The sequence below is a fragment of the Nannobrachium achirus genome, assembly GCF_963921795.1.
Source record: "Nannobrachium achirus genome assembly, chromosome: 3".
Lineage (NCBI taxonomy): Eukaryota > Metazoa > Chordata > Actinopteri > Myctophiformes > Myctophidae > Nannobrachium > Nannobrachium achirus.
This window is the reverse complement of record NC_137812.1, coordinates 76,820,415-76,841,441: the sequence shown is the minus strand read 5'-3', so window position 1 is coordinate 76,841,441 and position 21,027 is coordinate 76,820,415. Positions and strand designations below refer to the sequence as shown.

The window sequence follows — 21,027 nt, the reverse complement described above, 5'->3', positions numbered from 1 at the left end:
GCTTTACGATTGCGATGTAATTCGCAAAAAACAACGCCCAAAAACTCCATTGACTTTGAATGGGGGACTCCGAAAAAAACCCAGAAACTTTGGCGCCACATAACTCTGCCATATTTTTGCCTAGCAACGTCATTTAAAATGTAAAATGCTCACACAACTTTGGTCTTTTTCCGACCAATAGGGATGAGCTGGAATTGATTAAGCCTCGCCCCCTCTTTAACAGGAAGTGCCCTTCACCAAACAGGAAGTGCCTCTATAACTCATGAACCGTTTGTCGTACAGACTTGCGGCTGGTGTCATACCTTTTCTTTTTTTCTCAATTTTTTTTTTCTCAATTTTTTTTTTCTCAAATTTTTTTTTTCTCAATTTTTTTTTTCTCAAATTTTTTTTTCTCAAAAATTTTTTTTTCTCAAAATTTTTTTTTCTCAAATTTTTTTTTCTCAAATTTTTTTTCTCAAAATTTTTTTTTCTCAAAAATTTTTTTTTTCTCAATTTTTTTTTCTCAAAATGTTTTTTTTCTCAAATTTTTTTCTCAAATTTTTTTTCTCAAAAATTTTTTTTTCTCAAATTTTTTTTCTCAAAAACATTTTTTCTCAAATTTTTTTTTTCTCAAAAAAATTTTTTCTCAAAATTGTTTTCTCAAAATTATTTTTTTCTCAACATTTTTTTTTCTCACATTTTTTTTTCTCAACATTTTTTTTTCTCACAATTTTTTTTTCAAAATTTCTTTTTCTCAAAAAAGTTTTTTTCTCAATTTTTTTTTCTCACAAAACAATTTTTTCTCAAAAAACTGTCGTTAAAGTGCGACCCGTGATAACGGCCAAAAATGCTCCAAAACGCCACTAATTAGTCGAAATGGCTGACTTCCTGTTTGGTTTCTGATTGGCTGCTGGCCTTGTGACGTGGGTAGAGCTGCGAGGGCCTGGTCATCGCTGCTTGCAGCTTTAATTCATTAATCGTCCATGACCTTAATTGGGGCCTATTTCGCCAAACAGGAAGTGCCCCTCACCAAACAGGAAGTGACCCTTGATCTCGTGAACCGTTTGTCATACAGACACGCGGGTTGCGTCAAATGAAATAACGCTAATGCTAACACCAACCGCTACACAAGGTTGCACAGACTTAGCGAGCTGCAGGCACACTTAAAATTTCTTAGAAATTTTCTCTTCTAGTTACCTGGTGTTGTCCTTGTTTACAGATTAAGATGGTCTGCTAAATGCATAAACAGTGAATTGTACAGTTATATTATCCTCGTCCTCCTGACAACTGAGTCTACTGTACGTGGACGTGATGAATATGCATAAATGTCATGTAATTTACATGAAGTCCTTCACGTTAACATGAATAATTCACTGTGGTCCCAGACAGAAGAGGGTAGCCCCAGGGGGGTCCAGGGGAAAAATCCGCCTAAAATGCATCCCCAAAATGGAACAATTGTGGACACAAAACTACAATGATTGTGGCTACTCTTGACTCACCAAATGTCAGCTAACCCTTGAAAATTCACAAATGCAGTGTAAAACCTCACATTTCTCTTACCAAATTGTCCTGCTATGATCACTTACCTAGGAAAAGATGATTGATAAAGACCTCCGCCTATGGAAATTTTGCCTTTTGAATAGTGAATGAGCCTCAAGACCTCATTGAAAACATATATAGTGAATAGAGAAATTGTTTACCAAGGTGTCATCAATTGATTGGCAAAATTGTATGAATATATTCCAAACTATGTAAACTCTACAGATGTTTTAGTGACAGTAGTGCTGTAATTTTTGTAATGTTAAAGTATAGGGTGAAAAATGATAAAAACGAGTAACAATAAGTAGTAATAATACTGTAATAGGAGTAATTTATGGATGAAAAGTACAATGGCAGCTGTTTACTATGCTGTAGGCCCACTGTAACAATAATCAACAATGACATTGTAGTTTTATTTGGTCTATATTGATTTATTGACATTTATTGACAGCTGTTCAGAGGTCAACACCTTTTGCCCCCGCCGGCGGGGGCAATGGGGTTCAAGAGGTTAACAACATGCCTCCACAGCCACAATGTTGAGCTTAGCAGTGTTGATTTTGTCGACTAAAACTATGAAAAAGAAATGGTTGTCGACTGCATTTTTTTCACTGACGAAAACTAAATAAAAACGAAATAATAACTAAGCTGTGATGACTAAAACTAAGACTAAATATATTGACAATTTCGTCAACAAAATAAAAACTAGACTAAATCGTTAGGGAGGGACTGGTGGAGAAGAGAGTCATTTTATGTTTGGTTGGTCTCAGGTGTTGCGTGCTGAAAATAGCAGATCTACAAGCTCACAACGCGTCACAGCGCGACACGTTGTGCGCTTGTAGATCGGCTATTTTCAGCACGCAACCAAGTCATTGCGATGCCATCAAGGCCTGCCAAAATACATTTTAGTCAACTAAAACTAGACTAAAACGAAAACTTTTCAGGTGACTAAATTATGACTAAAACCAAATGACATTTTATTCAAAAGACTATGACTAAAACTAAATCAAAATTTGTGTCCCAATCTCACTGAGAGCCAGTCATCTCGGAAAGTACAGCTTTAGACAGGGACTGAAAATACCTTTTTTTTTTCTCTCACTAAAATGTGATAAAGCCACTAAAGCATTTCATAAATTTCAGGCTACATTTCACTTAAACGCCAGAGCTTAACTCTGCATGTAAATAAGACTTTTTTTAATTAATGTGAGAGATCGTCAGGTCATTTGCAGGTTAGAAATTTATTTAGAACTTGAATATCTCAAAAGTAGTATTTCAGCATGGCATCATTCTATAAGCCATATCTTCAAAACTGTTGGGTCAATCTCCACAACCAATATATCATTTTGTAGCTATGATCCCCAGCTTTCAAATGAAATGAAAAAATGAAAATGAATAAAAATCCAATGACTGGCTCCCAGCCAAATTGGGACACATTTGCTGTCGTACGATGGACCCTTACCAGTCCATTTCAGGGATCCGTACTGATACATTTGGTTCCATTTGTTCACTCTCAGAGTCACAGAGCTGTAAGGGTCCATTTGGTTCCATGTGTACACTCTCAGAGTTACAGAGCTGTAAGGGTCCATTTGGTTCCATGTGTACACTCTCAGAGTTACAGAGCTGTAAGGGTCCATTTGGTTCCATGTGTACACTCTCAGAGTTACAGAGCTGTAAGGGTCCATTTGGTTCCATGTGTACACTCTCAGAGTTACAGAGCTGTAAGGGTCCATTTGGTTCCATGTGTACACTCTCAGAGTCACAGAGCTGTAAGGGTCCATTTGGTTCCATGTGTACACTCTCAGAGTTACAGAGCTGTAAGGGTCCATTTGGTTCCATTTGTACACTCTCAGAGTTACAGAGCTGTAAGGGTCCATTTGGTTCCATTTGTACACTCTCAGAGTTACAGAGCTGTAAGGGTCCATTTGGTTCCATTTGTACACTCTCAGAGTTACAGAGACTAAATATTTCTTAGCCTATGGAGATTGAATTCATGGATATTTCTTTGTTTTCGTCAAATTCCAAATTCCAAAGCCAATAATATCAGGAGACTCTTTGTGTCTCCACCACCGCTGGCCATCAAATGATTGGCTGACATTAGGAATGTGACAAAAAAACAAAAATTAAATAAAAAGTAAATTCAACTCTCCATGGGCTGAGTAATTGATAAGAACCTGATTGGTTAACATCCTTTGTGACAGAGGAGGGTCAGGTGTTTGGGGGCGTGGCCAGGAGGTGGGGAAACAATAACATATTACAGGTGATTGACAGCTCATGGCGTCATCGCAGCGCTGAGTGAAGTTGAAACCAGTTCAACTTTGACCTGAGTCATGCCCTGTCACTCAAACACCAGATGCCCTGTCACTCATCAACCTCACCAGTCTACGTCACTTTGTCTTCCATCGGCACCTTGTGAACATTTTCATTTAGTTTATACTTTTAGTCATTTAGTTTTCTGAATAAAATTCCAGTTTAGTTTCCGGTCATATTTTGGTCATCTCAAAGTTTTTGTTTTATATGTGACTGAATATCATAAGATTTAATAGACAGGAACTGCAGTTGATTTAGTCTTTAGAATAACGTTTATTTTGGCAGCTTTGTTGATGTGGTGATGGCTGTTGTTTAGACCGCCTACCAAGAGTAGATTGTTTAATGTTCTTGGCTTCATGCCAACGCGCAGACAAGCAGAACATGCCTGGTCTTAGTTCTACTGGATCACTTAGTTCTACTGGATCTCTTAGTTCTACTGGATCTCTTAGTTCTACTGGATCTCTTTAGTTCTACTGGATCTCTTTAGTTCTACTGGATCTCTTAGTTCTACTGGATCTCTTAGTTCTACTGGATCTCTTTAGTTCTACTGGATCTCTTAGTTCTACTGGATCTCTTTAGTTCTACTGGATCTCTTAGTTCTACTGGATCTCTTAGTTCTACTGGATCTCTTTAGTTCTACTGGATCTCTTAGTTCTACTGGATCTCTTTAGTTCTACTGGATCTCTTAGTTCTACTGGATCTCTTAGTTCTACTGGATCTCTTAGTTCTACTGGATCTCTTTAGTTCTACTGGATCTCTTTAGTTCTACTGGATCACTTAGTTCTACTGGATCTCTTTAGTTCTACTGGATCTCTTTAGTTCTACTGGATCTCTTTAGTTCTACTGGATCTCTTAGTTCTACTGGATCTCTTAGTTCTACTGGATCTCTTTAGTTCTACTGGATCTCTTAGTTCTACTGGATCTCTTTAGTTCTACTGGATCTCTTTAGTTCTACTGGATCTCTTTAGTTCTACTGGATCTCTTTAGTTCTACTGGATCTCTTAGTTCTACTGGATCTCTTTAGTTCTACTGGATCTCTTTAGTTCTACTGGATCTCTTAGTTCTACTGGATCTCTTAGTTCTACTGGATCTCTTAGTTCTACTGGATCTCTTTAGTTCTACTGGATCTCTTAGTTCTACTGGATCTCTTTAGTTCTACTGGATCTCTCAGTTCTACTGGATCTCTTTAGTTCTACTGGATCTCTTTAGTTCTACAGGATCTCTTAGTTCTACTGGATCTCTTTAGTTCTACTGGATCTCTTAGTTCTACTGGATCTCTTTAGTTCTACTGGATCTCTTTAGTTCTACTGGATCTCTTTAGTTCTACTGGATCTCTTAGTTCTACTGGATCTCTTAGTTCTACTGGATCTCTTTAGTTCTACTGGATCTCTTAGTTCTACTGGATCTCTTAGTTCTACTGGATCTCTTTAGTTCTACTGGATCTCTTAGTTCTACTGGATCTCTTTAGTTCTACTGGATCTCTTAGTTCTACTGGATCTCTTTAGTTCTACTGGATCTCTTAGTTCTACTGGATCTCTTTAGTTCTACTGGATCTCTTAGTTCTACTGGATCTCTTTAGTTCTACTGGATCTCTTTAGTTCTACTGGATCTCTTAGTTCTACTGGATCTCTTAGTTCTACTGGATCTCTTTAGTTCTACTGGATCTCTTTAGTTCTACTGGATCTCTTAGTTCTACTGGATCTCTTAGTTCTACTGGATCTCTTAGTTCTACTGGATCTCTTAGTTCTACTGGATCTCTTTAGTTCTACTGGATCTCTTTAGTTCTACTGGATCTCTTTAGTTCTACTGGATCTCTTAGTTCTACTGGATCTCTTTAGTTCTACTGGATCTCTTTAGTTCTACTGGATCTCTTAGTTCTACTGGATCTCTTAGTTCTACTGGATCTCTTTAGTTCTACTGGATCTCTTAGTTCTACTGGATCTCTTTAGTTCTACTGGATCTCTTAGTTCTACTGGATCTCTTTAGTTCTACTGGATCTCTTAGTTCTACAGGATCTCTTAGTTCTACTGGATCTCTTTAGTTCTACTGGATCTCTTAAGTTCTACTGGATCTCTTAGTTCTACTGGATCTATTTAGTTCTACTGGATCTCTTTAGTTCTACTGGATCTCTTAGTTCTACTGGATCTCTTTAGTTCTACTGGATCTCTTTAGTTCTACTGGATCTCTTTAGTTCTACTGGATCTCTTAGTTCTACTGGATCTCTTTAGTTCTACTGGATCTCTTAGTTCTACTGGATCTCTTTAGTTCTACTGGATCTCTTTAGTTCTACTGGATCTCTTAGTTCTACTGGATCTCTTAGTTCTACTGGATCTCTTTAGTTCTACTGGATCTCTTTAGTTCTACTGGATCTCTTAGTTCTACTGGATCTCTTTAGTTCTACTGGATCTCTTTAGTTCTACTGGATCTCTTAGTTCTACTGGATCTCTTAGTTCTACTGGATCTCTTTAGTTCTACTGGATCTCTTTAGTTCTACTGGATCTCTTTAGTTCTACTGGATCTCTTAGTTCTACTGGATCTCTTTAGTTCTACTGGATCTCTTAGTTCTACTGGATCTCTTTAGTTCTACTGGATCACTTAGTTCTACTGGATCTCTTTAGTTCTACTGGATCTCTTTAGTTCTACTGGATCTCTTTAGTTCTACTGGATCTCTTTAGTTCTACTGGATCTCTTTAGTTCTACTGGATCTCTTAGTTCTACTGGATCTCTTAGTTCTACTGGATCTCTTTAGTTCTACTGGATCTCTTTAGTTCTACTGGATCTCTTAGTTCTACTGGATCTCTTTAGTTCTACTGGATCTCTTAGTTCTACTGGATCTCTTTAGTTCTACTGGATCTCTTTAGTTCTACTGGATCTCTTAGTTCTACTGGATCTCTTAGTTCTACTGGATCTCTTAGTTCTACTGGATCTCTTAGTTCTACTGGATCTCTTTAGTTCTACTGGATCTCTTTAGTTCTACTGGATCTCTTTAGTTCTACTGGATCTCTTTAGTTCTACTGGATCTCTTAGTTCTACTGGATCTCTTAGTTCTACTGGATCTCTTAGTTCTACTGGATCTCTTTAGTTCTACTGGATCTCTTTAGTTCTACTGGATCTCTTAGTTCTACTGGATCTCTTAGTTCTACTGGATCTCTTTAGTTCTACTGGATCTCTTTAGTTCTACTGGATCTCTTAGTTCTACTGGATCTCTTAGTTCTACTGGATCTCTTTAGTTCTACTGGATCTCTTTAGTTCTACTGGATCTCTTTAGTTCTACTGGATCTCTTAGTTCTACTGGATCACTTTAGTTCTACTGGATCTCTTAGTTCTACTGGATCTCTTAGTTCTACTGGATCTCTTTAGTTCTACTGGATCTCTTAGTTCTACTGGATCTCTTAGTTCTACTGGATCTCTTTAGTTCTACTGGATCTCTTAGTTCTACTGGATCTCTTTAGTTCTACTGGATCTCTTAGTTCTACTGGATCTCTTTAGTTCTACTGGATCTCTTAGTTCTACTGGATCTCTTTAGTTCTACTGGATCTCTTAGTTCTACTGGATCTCTTTAGTTCTACTGGATCTCTTAGTTCTACTGGATCTCTTTAGTTCTACTGGATCTCTTAGTTCTACTGGATCTCTTAGTTCTACTGGATCTCTTTAGTTCTACTGGATCTCTTAGTTCTACTGGATCTCTTTAGTTCTACTGGATCTCTTAGTTCTACTGGATCTCTTTAGTTCTACTGGATCTCTTAGTTCTACTGGATCTCTTTAGTTCTACTGGATCTCTTAGTTCTACTGGATCTCTTAGTTCTACTGGATCTCTTTAGTTCTACTGGATCTCTTTAGTTCTACTGGATCTCTTTAGTTCTACTGGATCTCTTAGTTCTACTGGATCTCTTTAGTTCTACTGGATCTCTTAGTTCTACTGGATCTCTTTAGTTCTACTGGATCTCTTTAGTTCTACTGGATCTCTTAGTTCTACTGGATCTCTTAGTTCTACTGGATCTCTTTAGTTCTACTGGATCTCTTAGTTCTACTGGATCTCTTAGTTCTACTGGATCTCTTTAGTTCTACTGGATCTCTTTAGTTCTACTGGATCTCTTTAGTTCTACTGGATCTCTTAGTTCTACTGGATCTCTTTAGTTCTACTGGATCTCTTAGTTCTACTGGATCTCTTTAGTTCTACTGGATCTCTTAGTTCTACTGGATCTCTTTAGTTCTACTGGATCTCTTTAGTTCTACTGGATCTCTTAGTTCTACTGGATCTCTTTAGTTCTACTGGATCTCTTCTGCGCTAGTTTTTATTGTGGGCTCGCCTATAAGGCGAGCACACTTTAGATATCCTACTAATAAAGGAGCAAACTCACGCTCTAACGCTCTAACGCTCACGCTCTAACGCTCTAACGCTCACGCTTATCTACGTTTATCTATTCACTCGCTTCAGCAACTGATCCCAAAGTTCACATGGTATTGGGCCATTAGCATTATACCAACACTGACGGAGCCCGAATTTCATTTCTCCCAAATTAAAGCAGTTTTTTTAGCGTTTTCTTAACCACTTCTGTTGAACTCTGCTGTCTGTTGCCAGGGTTACGGTCCCTTCCTCCAGGCCATGGGATCTGTAGCCCCACACACACACACACCCCTTTCTCTCACAGTTAGGAATGTTTCTCTCTCTCTCTCTCTCTCTCTCTCACACACTTTCACCGGGTGCGTTTGACATATTTTGGAGCACATATCTTCGAACGGGTAAGGTCTAGTTGTCATTATTTATCTATCAGGCAGGCGGTCAGTAGACGGGAACTTCGGTTCCTTTCTACTCCTACATACTTAGTGAGAAAATGAAAATAAAAAGATCAATGTGTTCAGTTTACAGTGGCGAAGTGTGCTATTATTTTCTATAGCAATCGGCCAAATGGTGGCGCTGTAGGAAGCCTTCGAAAGTGCGAACTTTGAACAGATAGAGCTCATGCTCTGTTTGAGGTACAGCCATGAAACCTGTATACACGTATGCGTCTCCTCATGCCAAACAACTTTTACGCTCTGACCTTTGACCTCTGACCTTTAGATCCCCCACAATTTGGAATTATATGAAAAACAGTAAAAATCTATCTCCTCCTGGGATTTTCGCGTTACGCGCATGAAAGTTTTTTCACATGAACTTTGGACCAATACGGTCAAACTGTCTGGTCGGATTTTTTTTAAAGTGAAATATAATTTTTTAATAATTCAATCAATATTGAGGTTTTATGCAAATTATTCTTCGGCCTCTAAATCATACATGCAAAGTTACACGTTCATGGCATTTGGCAAAGATGTAGAGGGTTAGTCAAAGTATCACTGAAACCAATTTTATTCCAATCGGCCAAAGGGGGGCGCTATACGAAGCATTTGAAAATTCAAACTTCAAACGGGCATAAGTCATGCCTCGTTTCGTTTGAAGACATGTAACTTGCTTACACGCGTGCTTTGACTCAAGCAGAAGACATCTGTGTCGTTGTTAAGTAAGCTCCGCCCTTAGATTTTCCCCCATTTTGAGCAGTTTGTAAAACGCGTAAACCCACTTTTATTCTGGAATTGTCGCGTCACGTGCACAAAACTTTTTTTACGTGAACTTTGGACCGATATCTAAAGATCTGTCAGATCGGATTTCTTTAAAATTGAAACATGCTTTTTTAATAATTCAATCAATATTGCATTTTTATGCAAATTCTTCTTCTTCCTCTAAAACATACATGCAAAGTCACATTTTCATGACAAAATAGTGTAGAGGGTTAGTTCAAATATCACTGAAACCAATCTTACCCCAAATGGCCAAAGGGGGGCGCTATATAATTTTGAGCGTTTTGTAAAACGCTTAAACCCGTTTTTATTCTAGGATTTCTTTTGCAATTTGCATGAAACATTCTACACGCAATCTAAGGACCTTTATCTAACATGCCTATGAAGTACACACAAAAAAAAAAATAATAATAATAATAAATATAGCTGCAAGCAGCAATAAAGTGGCCAAAGCCAAAAACACCTCAAATCATGAACACAGCCTGGGATGTGCGTGAAATCTTACAAGCTCATTCCCAATATGTCAAGGAACAGATACCAACCTTCTCACATTGGCCTGTCATAGTGCCACCAGCGGGTCAACTTTTGCATAACACATTTTTGGAACAAAATGGACCAATCTTTGATGTCAGTAACGTCAAAGAGAGCACTGCCTGCGATCTTGACATTTTGTACTTTTATAGCCATTGTTTTCTGGCTTGAAGCGAGCCCACAATTGTTTCGAAGGAACAATATTTTTCTAGTTTGTTGACAAAATTGTCATTATATTTTGTCAAAACTGTTACTATTCACTAGGGCATTAACGACTTGTGATTTTTGCAAGTCGACTCGACTCAGTAAAAAGTTGAGTTGAAGAGGACTTTATCGTTTGATGACGTCATCGCATCACACGACCCCAAAATTATTTTGGGGGGTCCCCAGATGATTAACTTAATGTGAAACATCGTTTTCTCACTCAACTGTAAACAAACCAACATAAAGTTTAAGTGTATAGAGGGTATATGCACATTTCTAAAGTGTCAATTTGAGGATGTTTTAATACCTCTGAAATGACAAATTAAACATTGTCCAAATTGTCAAATATATAGAGGCAGAAATAGCCGATCTTCATGCTCACAACGCCTTGCGTTGCGAGGCGTTGTGAGCATGTAGATCTGCTATTTTCACAATAGAAAGTATTTTCGACTTTTGACTTTCTCTGGTGGGAGTCGACTTGTGTAATGAAGTCAACTGAGTCGACTTTTTCGTTAATGCCGTTAGATCTACAAGCTCACAACGTGTGGATGTAGATCTACAAGCTCAACACGTGTGGATGCAGATCTACAAGCTCACAACGTGTGGATCTACAAGCTCACAACGTGTGGATGCAGATCTACAAGCTCACAACGTGTGGATGTAGATCTACAAGCTCACAACGTGTGGATGTAATCTACAAGCTCACAACGTGTGGATGTAGATCTACAAGCTCACAACGTGTGGATGTAGATCTACAAGCTCACAACGTGTGGATGTAGATCTACAAGCTCACAACGTGTGGATGTAGATCTACAAGCTCACAACGTGTCAATGTAGATCGGCTATTTGAAAATGTTTTTCAAAATAGTAAAAAAAGGCAAAGCAGTTTAGGCATAAGAGGTACTGTAAGGCATGGATGAAAATATAGCCCAAAAGGTTACTGTAAACTCTGGAGAAAGGATGTGTTGATTTGATGTATTTGCTATAGTTTTATTGATTAGTTTTATTGATTTGATGTATTTGCTATAGGTTTATAGATTAGTTTTATTGATTTGATGTATTTGCTATAGTTTTATAGATTAGTTGTATTGATTAGTTTTATTGATTTGATGTATTTGCTATAGTTGTATTGATTAGTTTTATTGATTTGATGTATTTGCTATAGTTGTATTGTTCCTCTGTACTGAGCGGTCCTGATCAGCCTCATGCAACATTCTGCCCTGGGGAATAACTTCTCTTATTGATTGATTGAAGAATTTATTAGAAGTTTATTAGAGGGCTTAGTCTGTTTACAAGGCTGGAGTAGCAGCCGTCTGAAGGAGGCGAGGGATTTACACTCCCAATGCCACTGACTTGTATTTTGGATATTCTACTGTTAGACTGATGATTGGCTCTTGGTTTACTTCTGATTCTAGATGACTGTTTCTATGCATTTCATATTTTACCTTTATTAAGTGTGCCTGCCATGCAATGGCAAAACACTTATTGTAATCCGCCATACTTAATTAATTAATAATGATCCCACAAATTTGGTGCGCTAATAACTGCCGCACAATTTACGCCACCGCCGCAATATATACATCAAAACGTGCGGCTCGGCTGGGAATGGTGTGCTATTACTTTTCTAAGAGAAAAGTTGTATCGTTTAATTGATATTAATTTATTAGTGAATTAATTTTACCCATTGACTTATAATGGGAATCGCAAAAACTCACATTCAATTTTTTTTTTCTCGCAAACCATAGGGGCTACAGTTTCAAAACTTGGAGAGGAGATTTATAATGATATCAAGGATTAAATAAAAAATAATTTCGTCAGTTGGCCTCATGGTGGCGCTATAACAGTCTACTTTACCTTTCGGCCTGTAACCGTGGGTCGGAAAATTAAAATTCCTTTTTCCCTGGATTCCTTGGGTCATGACGCATCTCCTCATATAGGCCACGCCCATTTGCGTCAGGATAGATTTTCCGCCATTTTGAATTTTCTTCAAAACACACTTTTTGCTCCTTTTTAAGTGTGCCTGCCATGCAATGGCAAAACACTTATTGTAATCCGCCATACTTAAGTCAGTAAGTAAGTAAGTAAGTCATGTTCTTGCAAATTTCTGCTCGTAATAACTGCCGCACAATTTACGCCACCCCCGCAATATATACATCAAAATGTGCGGCTCGGCCGGGAATGGTGTGCTATTACTTTTCTTTCCGATCCGCGATACGATTGCGATGTAATTCGCAAAAAACGACGCCCAAAAACCCCATTGACTTAGAATGGGGGACTCCGAAAAAAACCCAGAAACTTTGGCGCCACATAACTCTGCCATACTTTTGCCTAGCAACGTGATTTAAACTTTAAAATGCACACACAACTTTGGTCTTTTTCCGGCCAATAGGGATGAGCTGTAATTGATTAAGCCCCGCCCCCTCTGTAACAGGAAGTGTCCTTCGCCAAACAGGAAGTGCCTCTATAACTCATGAACCGTTTGTCGTACAGACTCGCGGCTGGTGTCATAATTTTTTTTTTTTCATAAAAAAAATTTTTTTTCTCAAATTTTTTTTTTCTCAAATTTTTTTTTCTCAAGTCTTTTTCTCAAAAAAAATTTTTCTCAAAAATTTTTTTTTTCTCAAAAAAATTTTTTTTCTCAAATTTTTTTTTTCTTTAATTTTTTTTTCTCAAAACATTTTTTTTTTCAAAAAATTTTTTTTTCTCAAAAATTTTTTTTTTCTCAAAAATTTTTTTTTCTCAAAATTTTTTTTTTCTCAAATTTTTTTTTCTCAAAATATTTTTTTTTCTCAAAATATTTTTTTTTCTCAAATTTTTTTTTTTTCTCACAAAACAATTTTTTCAAAACAAAACTGTCGTTAAAGTGCGACCTGTGATAACGGCCGAAAATGCGCCAAAACGCCACTAATTAGTCGAAATGGCTGTGGGTGGTGTCATATGAAGAACCATAATGTTAAAGCTTATGCAAAAAATGCTAATGTTAAAAAATTTAACACTAATGCTAACACCAACCGCTACACAAGGTTGCACAGACTTAGCGAGCTGCAGGCACACTTAAAATTTCTTGGAAATTTTCTTTTCTAGTCCTACATATTTTCTCCAAATGTCACAAAAATCGATACACACGATCTATGGACTCATGCGATAAACATATTTAAACGATATTTTGATAGTCCATACCGTTCTTCCGTAACAGGGTTCCAAAGTTAGCGGGAGGAGCCCGTTTTGTAAGAAGTAGCCATAAATCACATTTCCACTTCGAGGGGGCACCACAAACGCGCAAAACGTAACCGTTTCATGCCAAAACGCGTTTTTCAGGGGGAACGACCCTCTCAAAACGAAACACAAACGATCTCGGGAGCGACGGGACAACGTAATCGCCTTGCGGAACTTGTGGGAGGAGCCTATTTCTTAAAAACAAGAAACCATATTGCTAATGCTAACACATGCTAATGCTAACAAATGCTAATGCTAACAAAGATGCTAATGTTAACACATACAAGGTTGCACACACTTAGCGAGCTGCAGGCACACTTAAAAAAAAAATCGAAATTTTCTTTTCTAGTTTCCTTTCCTTTCTTACTGTAAATCCTTCTGGATTAAAGAGCATCTGCTAAATGGCTGGGATCCACACTGACTTGCAGCCTAATCAGAGTATGTTATTGCAACCGAGTCCGTCAGTCTGTCTGTCACACGTCACACTTTTGCCCTGCTCATATCTCCGCCACCGTTGCCCCGATCCATGCCAAATCTTGCACTCACACTCCTTGCCTGCCAAACAACAACCTCCATCAATCATCAATCCATCATTCCATCAATTCTCACATGACCCTCTTCTAGCGCCACCATGAGGCCGGTTCTTGCAAAACACATTTTTGGACACTGCTCCTACAATTTTTGGCCAAAAGTCACGCAAATCGGTGCACAGTATGTCTACACTCATGTCATCAACATGGATCTCTCCCTCTCCCATATAGCGCCACCATCAGGCAGATTTTTTCAAACACATTTTTGGACACTGCTCCTACACATTTTGTCCTAAAATCGGTCGCTTATCTCCCGATTAGGGAGTCTTACTGGTACAATCAGGGTGGTTGTATTTGGTCTTTATGCTATTCTATTGAGACATTTAGACCCTGTGTCTAGGTGGGTCATGACCTTTGACCCCGTCCTGTGTCTGCTTTCACCTGAAGGTCAACATTCAGTTTCTCCCCTGAGCAAGCAGGCCGGCTCTTTTAGCTCAACGGTTAAAATGTTAGAGAGCCGGGTTCAAGTCCCAGTAGAATGGATTAGATTTATTCCAGTTGTTTGTACCGTGGGTCTGATGTAATGTTTGTTTACAAATCATCAATGGCAACTGTTTGTATGATCATCATGACACCGTCTGAAATGTCACAGTGAGTGACAGTCACTACTGGTGTCACACACACACACACACACACACACACACACACACACACACACACACACACACACACACACACACACACACACATTCATGGGCGCACACACAAGTGCGCGCCCGCACACACGCGCACAGAGAACTTGCATGAACTCCACGCAGAGGATTATCTTAATGTGCAACATTGTTTTCTCTCTCAACAGTAAACAAACCAACATAAAGTTTAAGTGTATAGAGGGTATCTGAACATTTCTAAAGTGACTAGAGTTTTTAATACCTCTAAAATGACACATGTCATGTTGCGAGGCGTTGTGAGCATGTAGATCTGTTATTTTCACAATATAGAACCTTATTTTGGGGGGCGCGGCCTGAAAAGGTTGAGAACCACTGCCTTAGCGTAGCGTCTACATAGCGGTACAGCAGCATAGTGTACATCTCTGACAGAGCTAGGCCAGTGGCGTCAGTTCAGAAAAAGCTAAGGTATGGCAACATGCATGCGCGTGCAAGACACCAGTCATGTTGCCATACCTTAGCAACAGACATGATACATTTATTTTAAGAAGTACATTTTATTTTTCCCCCCCGTTTCTATGGTTTCTTGGGCTGGATATGGCAGCCTGGAACGGTTGTTCAAGTGCAGCTAAACTTGGCATGTTAGTAAACGTGCCACAATTAACAATAATGCATTGAACCTGTGCAGCTGACCTGAGGAACCTGGCAATATACTATTCTGTCAAGATGGGGAGAATATAATTATAATACCTTGTTAAAGTGACCATTTTGTAAGATTTTGCACTTTATTTTACTGTAATTTAACAACATAATAACCAGCACAGATAGACAAAGAGACATTCATGGATTTATATTTAAAAGTTACTTTTGTTTTATACCCTGGACCCAGGGTATGGCAGGCAGCTGCATACCCCTGCCATACCCAATTGACGCCCCTGGACTAGGCTACATACAGTAGGGGTACAGCAGCATAGTGTAGTGTACATCTCTCTGACAGAGACTAGGCTACAGTAGCGTACATACAGTACAGTAGTGGTACGGCAGCATAGTGTACATCTCTCATACAGCAGCATAGTGTACATCTCTCATACAGCAGCATAGTGTACATCTCTCATACAGCAGCATAGTGTACATCTCTCATACAGTAGCGTACATACAGTACAGTAGTGGTACGGCAGCATAGTGTACATCTCTCATACAGCAGCATAGTGTACATCTCTCATACATCAGCATAGTGTACATCTCTCATACAGTAGCGTACATACAGTACAGTAATGGTACAGCAGCATAGTGTACATCTCTCATACAGCAGCATAGTGTACATCTCTCATACAGCAGCATAGTGTACATCTCTCATACAGCAGCATAGTGTACATCTCTCATACAGCAGCATAGTGTACATCTCTCATACAGCAGCATAGTGTACATCTCTCATACAGTAGCGTACATACAGTACAGTAGTGGTACGGCAGCATAGTGTACATCTCTCATACAGCAGCATAGTGTACATCTCTCATACAGCAGCATAGTGTACATCTCTCATACAGCAGCATAGTGTACATCTCTCATACAGTAGCATAGTGTACATCTCTCATACAGCAGCATAGTGTACATCTCTCATACAGCAGCATAGTGTACATCTCTCATACAGCAGCATAGTGTACATCTCTCATACAGCAGCATAGTGTACATCTCTCATACATCAGCATAGTGTACATCTCTCATACAGTAGCGTACATACAGTACAGTAGCGGTACGGCAGCATAGTGTACATCTCTCATACAGCAGCATAGTGTACATCTCTCATACAGTAGCATAGTGTACATCTCTCATACAGCAGCATAGTGTACATCTCTCATACAGCAGCATAGTGTACATCTCTCATACAGCAGCATAGTGTACATCTCTCATACAATAGCATAGTGTACATCTCTCATACAGCAGCATAGTGTACATCTCTCATACAGCAGCATAGTGTACATCTCTCATACAGCAGCATAGTGTACATCTCTCATACAGTAGCGTACATACAGTACAGTAGTGGTACGGCAGCGCAGCATCCCGGCCAGCCAGACATCACAGCTCTTCATTACAGGAAGAGGCTTTTACTTTTAAACAACGTCTGCTTGGCTCTGTGCCAGCAGGTCTTTCAGAGGAGACAGTGTGTCCAGTGTACTTTAGATTGTTTAGTCTTGTTATGTTAATACTTTAATACTTTAATACTTTAATACTTTCATTAGTTCAATATTCATACAACAGAAAAACACTTTCACTCTCAGAATATATTTAAAAACAGAAGAAAGTAAAAATATTAAGCAACGAAGAACAGCGTTGATTTACGCAAACAAACTTGATGTAGATCAGCTATTTGAAGAATTAAAATGTTTTTCAAAACAGTAAAGAAAAGACAGAGAGGTTTTGTGAAACACTGATTCCTGCACGGTCATCATATTATTATATTATTATATTATTATATTATTATGATCCTTCACTGATGAATGAAATGGAATGAAACCACTGAAGTCAGTCTGTCTGTCTGTCTGTCTGTCTGTCTGTCTGTCTGTCTGTCTGTCTGTCTGTCTGTCTGTCACTCTGAAGGATCTATATCTTTGAAATCTTTGACTAATAAATAGTACAAAATCAGATAACTAATAGCACAGATGGACATCTGAGAATTTCACCTACAAAAAGGAGTTTGATTCTAAAAAAGCCTTCTGAATCAGTTAGTTCTAAAAACATCTTACCAGATGTACAAGTGAGCTTGTAGATCTGTAGATTTTTGAATAGCCAACTAATAGCATGTAGATGCTATTAGTTACCCTGGTTTCAGAGGGTTTAAACTAAGGATCACTGAACTACAGTAACTAAGTGTCAGTGAGTGGCAGGTCAGTGGGAGGTGAGGTGTGAGACGTCCCGTTTCACACCCGTCAGATCAGACATGATGAGAAACTATGACTTTACTGGAAAGATCAGGAGAGTGTGACATGTCGTGTGTGTGTGTGTGTGTGTGTGTGTGTGTGTGTGTGTGTGTGTGTGTGTGTGTGTGTGTGTGTGTGTGTGTGTGTGTGTGTGTGTGTGTGTGTGTGTGTGTGTGTGTGTGTGTGTCAAGGTTTCCTCTATCATCAGACAGACACACAGGAAATACAAGCACAATAGAACAGTCTTCCTCTTTGATGTCCAACAAGTAAAGTTTTGTCATGAAAATATTAGATTAGGAGGGGCAACACATTCCAGAGTCACCCAGGCCTGTCTCAATTATTACATCACTGTCTAATAGCAATTATTTTACACAATGATATTACCAAAATGCTCGGGCGAAGGGGCCGAGCATTCTGGCTCGCTTACCGGCCCGGTTCTGAATTGTTCCTCTGTGGGCAGCATAACTGAAGTGGTGGAAGAGCTGTGGTTCAGGGAAGTTACGTCACACAGTGCAGGTCTGTTTACATCCTCCAGTGAAACAAACCTAAATAGATTGTAGCTCTAAACTCACTTTTAACAGGTGTAACTTTGTCAGAATCCATGTTTTTGTTTGGATATTGTTTATTATGAGCGCAACCGAAGGGTCAGGAGAAGTAGAACAGTTGTTTCCTCAGTGGGGAATGAGTTTGCAGGAACACCGACCACACTGTGAAAAAAACAACATCCTATGGTAAAATTCTCATGGCAGAAGTCGCACTGTTCTATGCCGTCTCAGCCTTATATTGCAGACATCCCAAGTTGGCGATAAGCATTTCCGGGAGGTCCCCTGCGCGTGCGCGCGAGAAAATATCGTTTTTTTCTCGGATTTTACTTTTAAAAATGGTTAAAAACTGTTAAAAACGGTTCTGCACAGCGGCCGAACCATTTTAGGCTTAATATAATCTGGTTAATTTATAGAATGATGTATTTCTTACGTATTTGGGAGAAGGTTCTGTCACTCTCACAGTGAGACACAGGCTGCCGTGCGTCACACAGGCTGACGCAGCTTGGCCAGTTGTATGTCCAGCGAAAAAGAACGACAGCTTTAATGTTATTTTATTCATATTAAGCAAGACCTGTCAAAAACCTGTCTGTTTACAATACGAGCTGATTATATCCTCGCGCTTGAGTCTCAACTCTTGAGAAGAGAACCCAGTCTGGGACCAGTGGTTGGTCACTTCTAGACGCCCACATCTCCCACAGCGAATTACAATCAGAGCCAGATTGACAGTTCGACAACAAATCAGAACACATTGCGGGTTGGAGATCTGTTTTTTCGACCGGATCCAGCCGGATATGGCAAGCATTTGCGGGAGCGGCCGGGATTTCCGGGAGGTTCTGTGCGGGAGGAGACGCTGATTTCCGGGAGACTTGGGATGTCTGCTATCAAACATCCCAAGTAACCAGGCTTTTCTCTTCGCAGTTGAGAAAGCCTGGCCTCCTGAGGCTCCTCCTCCTCCTGAGGCTCCTCCTCCTGGCCACTCACTGGTCATCTGTCTGTCTGTCTGTCTGTCTGTCTGTCTGTCTGTCTGTCTGTCTGTCTGTCTGTCTGTCTGTCCTCACTGTGTCCTCTCCTAACCCTGTGTCTGTCTGTCTGTCCTCACTGTGTCCTCTCCTAACCCTGTGTCTGTCTGTCTGTCCTCAGGTTGTGTCCAGGCCGGTAAGGATGAGGCGGCGCTAGCAGCAGCTGGCCAGCAGGGGGCAGTGTGGTGTGGCGGTGGTGAGGAGGCATCATGGTGATATTTGGGGGCGGGCCCTCCTGTGCGGGACAGGACAACTGCTCCACCAACAATGAGTCTAAAGACTACTGCTACTCCGCACGCATCCGCAGCACCGTCCTGCAGGGCCTGCCCTTCGGAGGGGTCCCCACCGTGCTGGCACTGGACTTCATGTGCTTCCTGGTAAGACCTTTCATTAAGCTGTATGTTATATGGTGAGGACCCCTGCCCTTCGGAGGGGTCCCCACCGTGCTGGCACTGGACTTCATGTGCTTCCTGGTAAGACCTTTCATGAAGCTGTATGTTATATGGTGAGGACCCCTGCCCTTCGGAGGGGTCCCCACCATGCTGGCACTGGACTTCATGTGCTTCCTGGTAAGACCTTTCATTAAGCTGTATGTTATATGGTGAGGACCCCTGCCCTTCAGAGGGGTCCCCACCATGCTGGCACGGGACTTCATGTGCTTCCTGGTAAGACCTTTCATTAAGCTGTATGTTATATGGTGGGGACCCCTGCCCTTCGGAGGGGTCCCCACCATGCTGGCACGGGACTTCATGTGCTTCCTGGTAAGACCTTTCATTAAGCTGTATGTTATATGGTGGGGACCCCTGCCCTTCGGAGGGGTCCCCACCGTGCTGGCACTGGACTTCATGTGCTTCCTGGTAAGACCTTTCATTAAGCTGTATGTTATATGGTGGGGACCCCTGCCCTTCAGAGGGGTCCCCACCTTGCTGGCACTGGACTTCATGTGCTTCCTGGTAAGACCTTTCATGAAGCTGTATGTTATATGGTGGGGACCCCTGCCCTTCAGAGGGGTCCCCACCCTGCTGGCACTGGACTTCATGTGCTTCCTGGTAAGACCTTTCATTAAGCTGTATGTTATATGGTGGGGACCCCTGCCCTTCAGAGGGGTCCCCACCTTGCTGGCACTGGACTTCATGTGCTTCCTGGTAAGACCTTTCATTAAGCTGTATGTTATATGGTGGGGACCCCTGCCCTTCGGAGGGGTCCCCACCGTGCTGGCACTGGACTTCATGTGCTTCCTGGTAAGACCTTTCATTAAGCTGTATGTTATATGGTGGGGACCCCTGCCCTTCAGAGGGGTCCCCACCCTGCTGGCACTGGACTTCATGTGCTTCCTGGTAAGACCTTTCATGAAGCTGTATGTTATATGGTGGGGACCCCTGCCCTTCAGAGGGGTCCCCACCCTGCTGGCACTGGACTTCATGTGCTTCCTGGTAAGACCTTTCATTAAGCTGTATGTTATATGGTGGGGACCCCTGCCCTTCAGAGGGGTCCCCACCCTGCTGGCACTGGACTTCATGTGCTTCCTGGTAAGACCTTTCATGAAGCTGTATGTTATATGGTGGGGACCCCTGCCCTTCAGAGGGGCCCCCACTGTGCTGGCACTGGACTTCATGTGCTTCCTGGTAAGACCTTTCATGAAGCTGTATGTTATATGGTGGGGACCCCTGCCCTTCAGAGGGGTCCCCACCTTGCTGACACTGGACTTCATGTGCTTCCTGGTAAGGCAGGGCTTTTCAGAGTGGGTGTCCAGGCACCCTGGGGTGCTGTGACAGCAGTCACATTTATGCCCTGGAACCAGTAGCCTACGCCTCCTTTAAATGGAGATGTTATCAAATGCAGTGCTGGAGCCAAGTCACGTGATTTACTCAGTTACTTTTATGCCCATACATGGATATGTCTGTAGAAACTTAGATCAGCCAACACAGGGATGCTGACAGAACCCTCGCTAAAAGCCCCAGGACAAAAATCTGCTCGTCCGAGACAGTTTGCCCTCCTGGCCCCCAAACTGTGGAATA

At 40.7% G+C, this 21,027-nt stretch overlaps 1 protein-coding gene across 1 annotated transcript in view; it reads left to right on the top strand.

The window, feature by feature from the left end:
- LOC308282464 (CSC1-like protein 2) overlaps positions 1-21,027 on the top strand; it is a gene marked incomplete at its 3' end in the record, with an annotated part of 134,469 nt that overhangs the window by 29,483 nt on the left and 83,959 nt on the right. Inside the window, exons 2-3 of the mRNA XM_080722810.1 lie at positions 19,131-19,356; positions 20,605-20,634. Of these exons, the coding sequence (XP_080578936.1) occupies positions 19,219-19,356; positions 20,605-20,634 (168 nt within the window). The 5' untranslated portion in view covers positions 19,131-19,218. The remainder of the gene's footprint in view (positions 1-19,130; positions 19,357-20,604; positions 20,635-21,027) is intronic.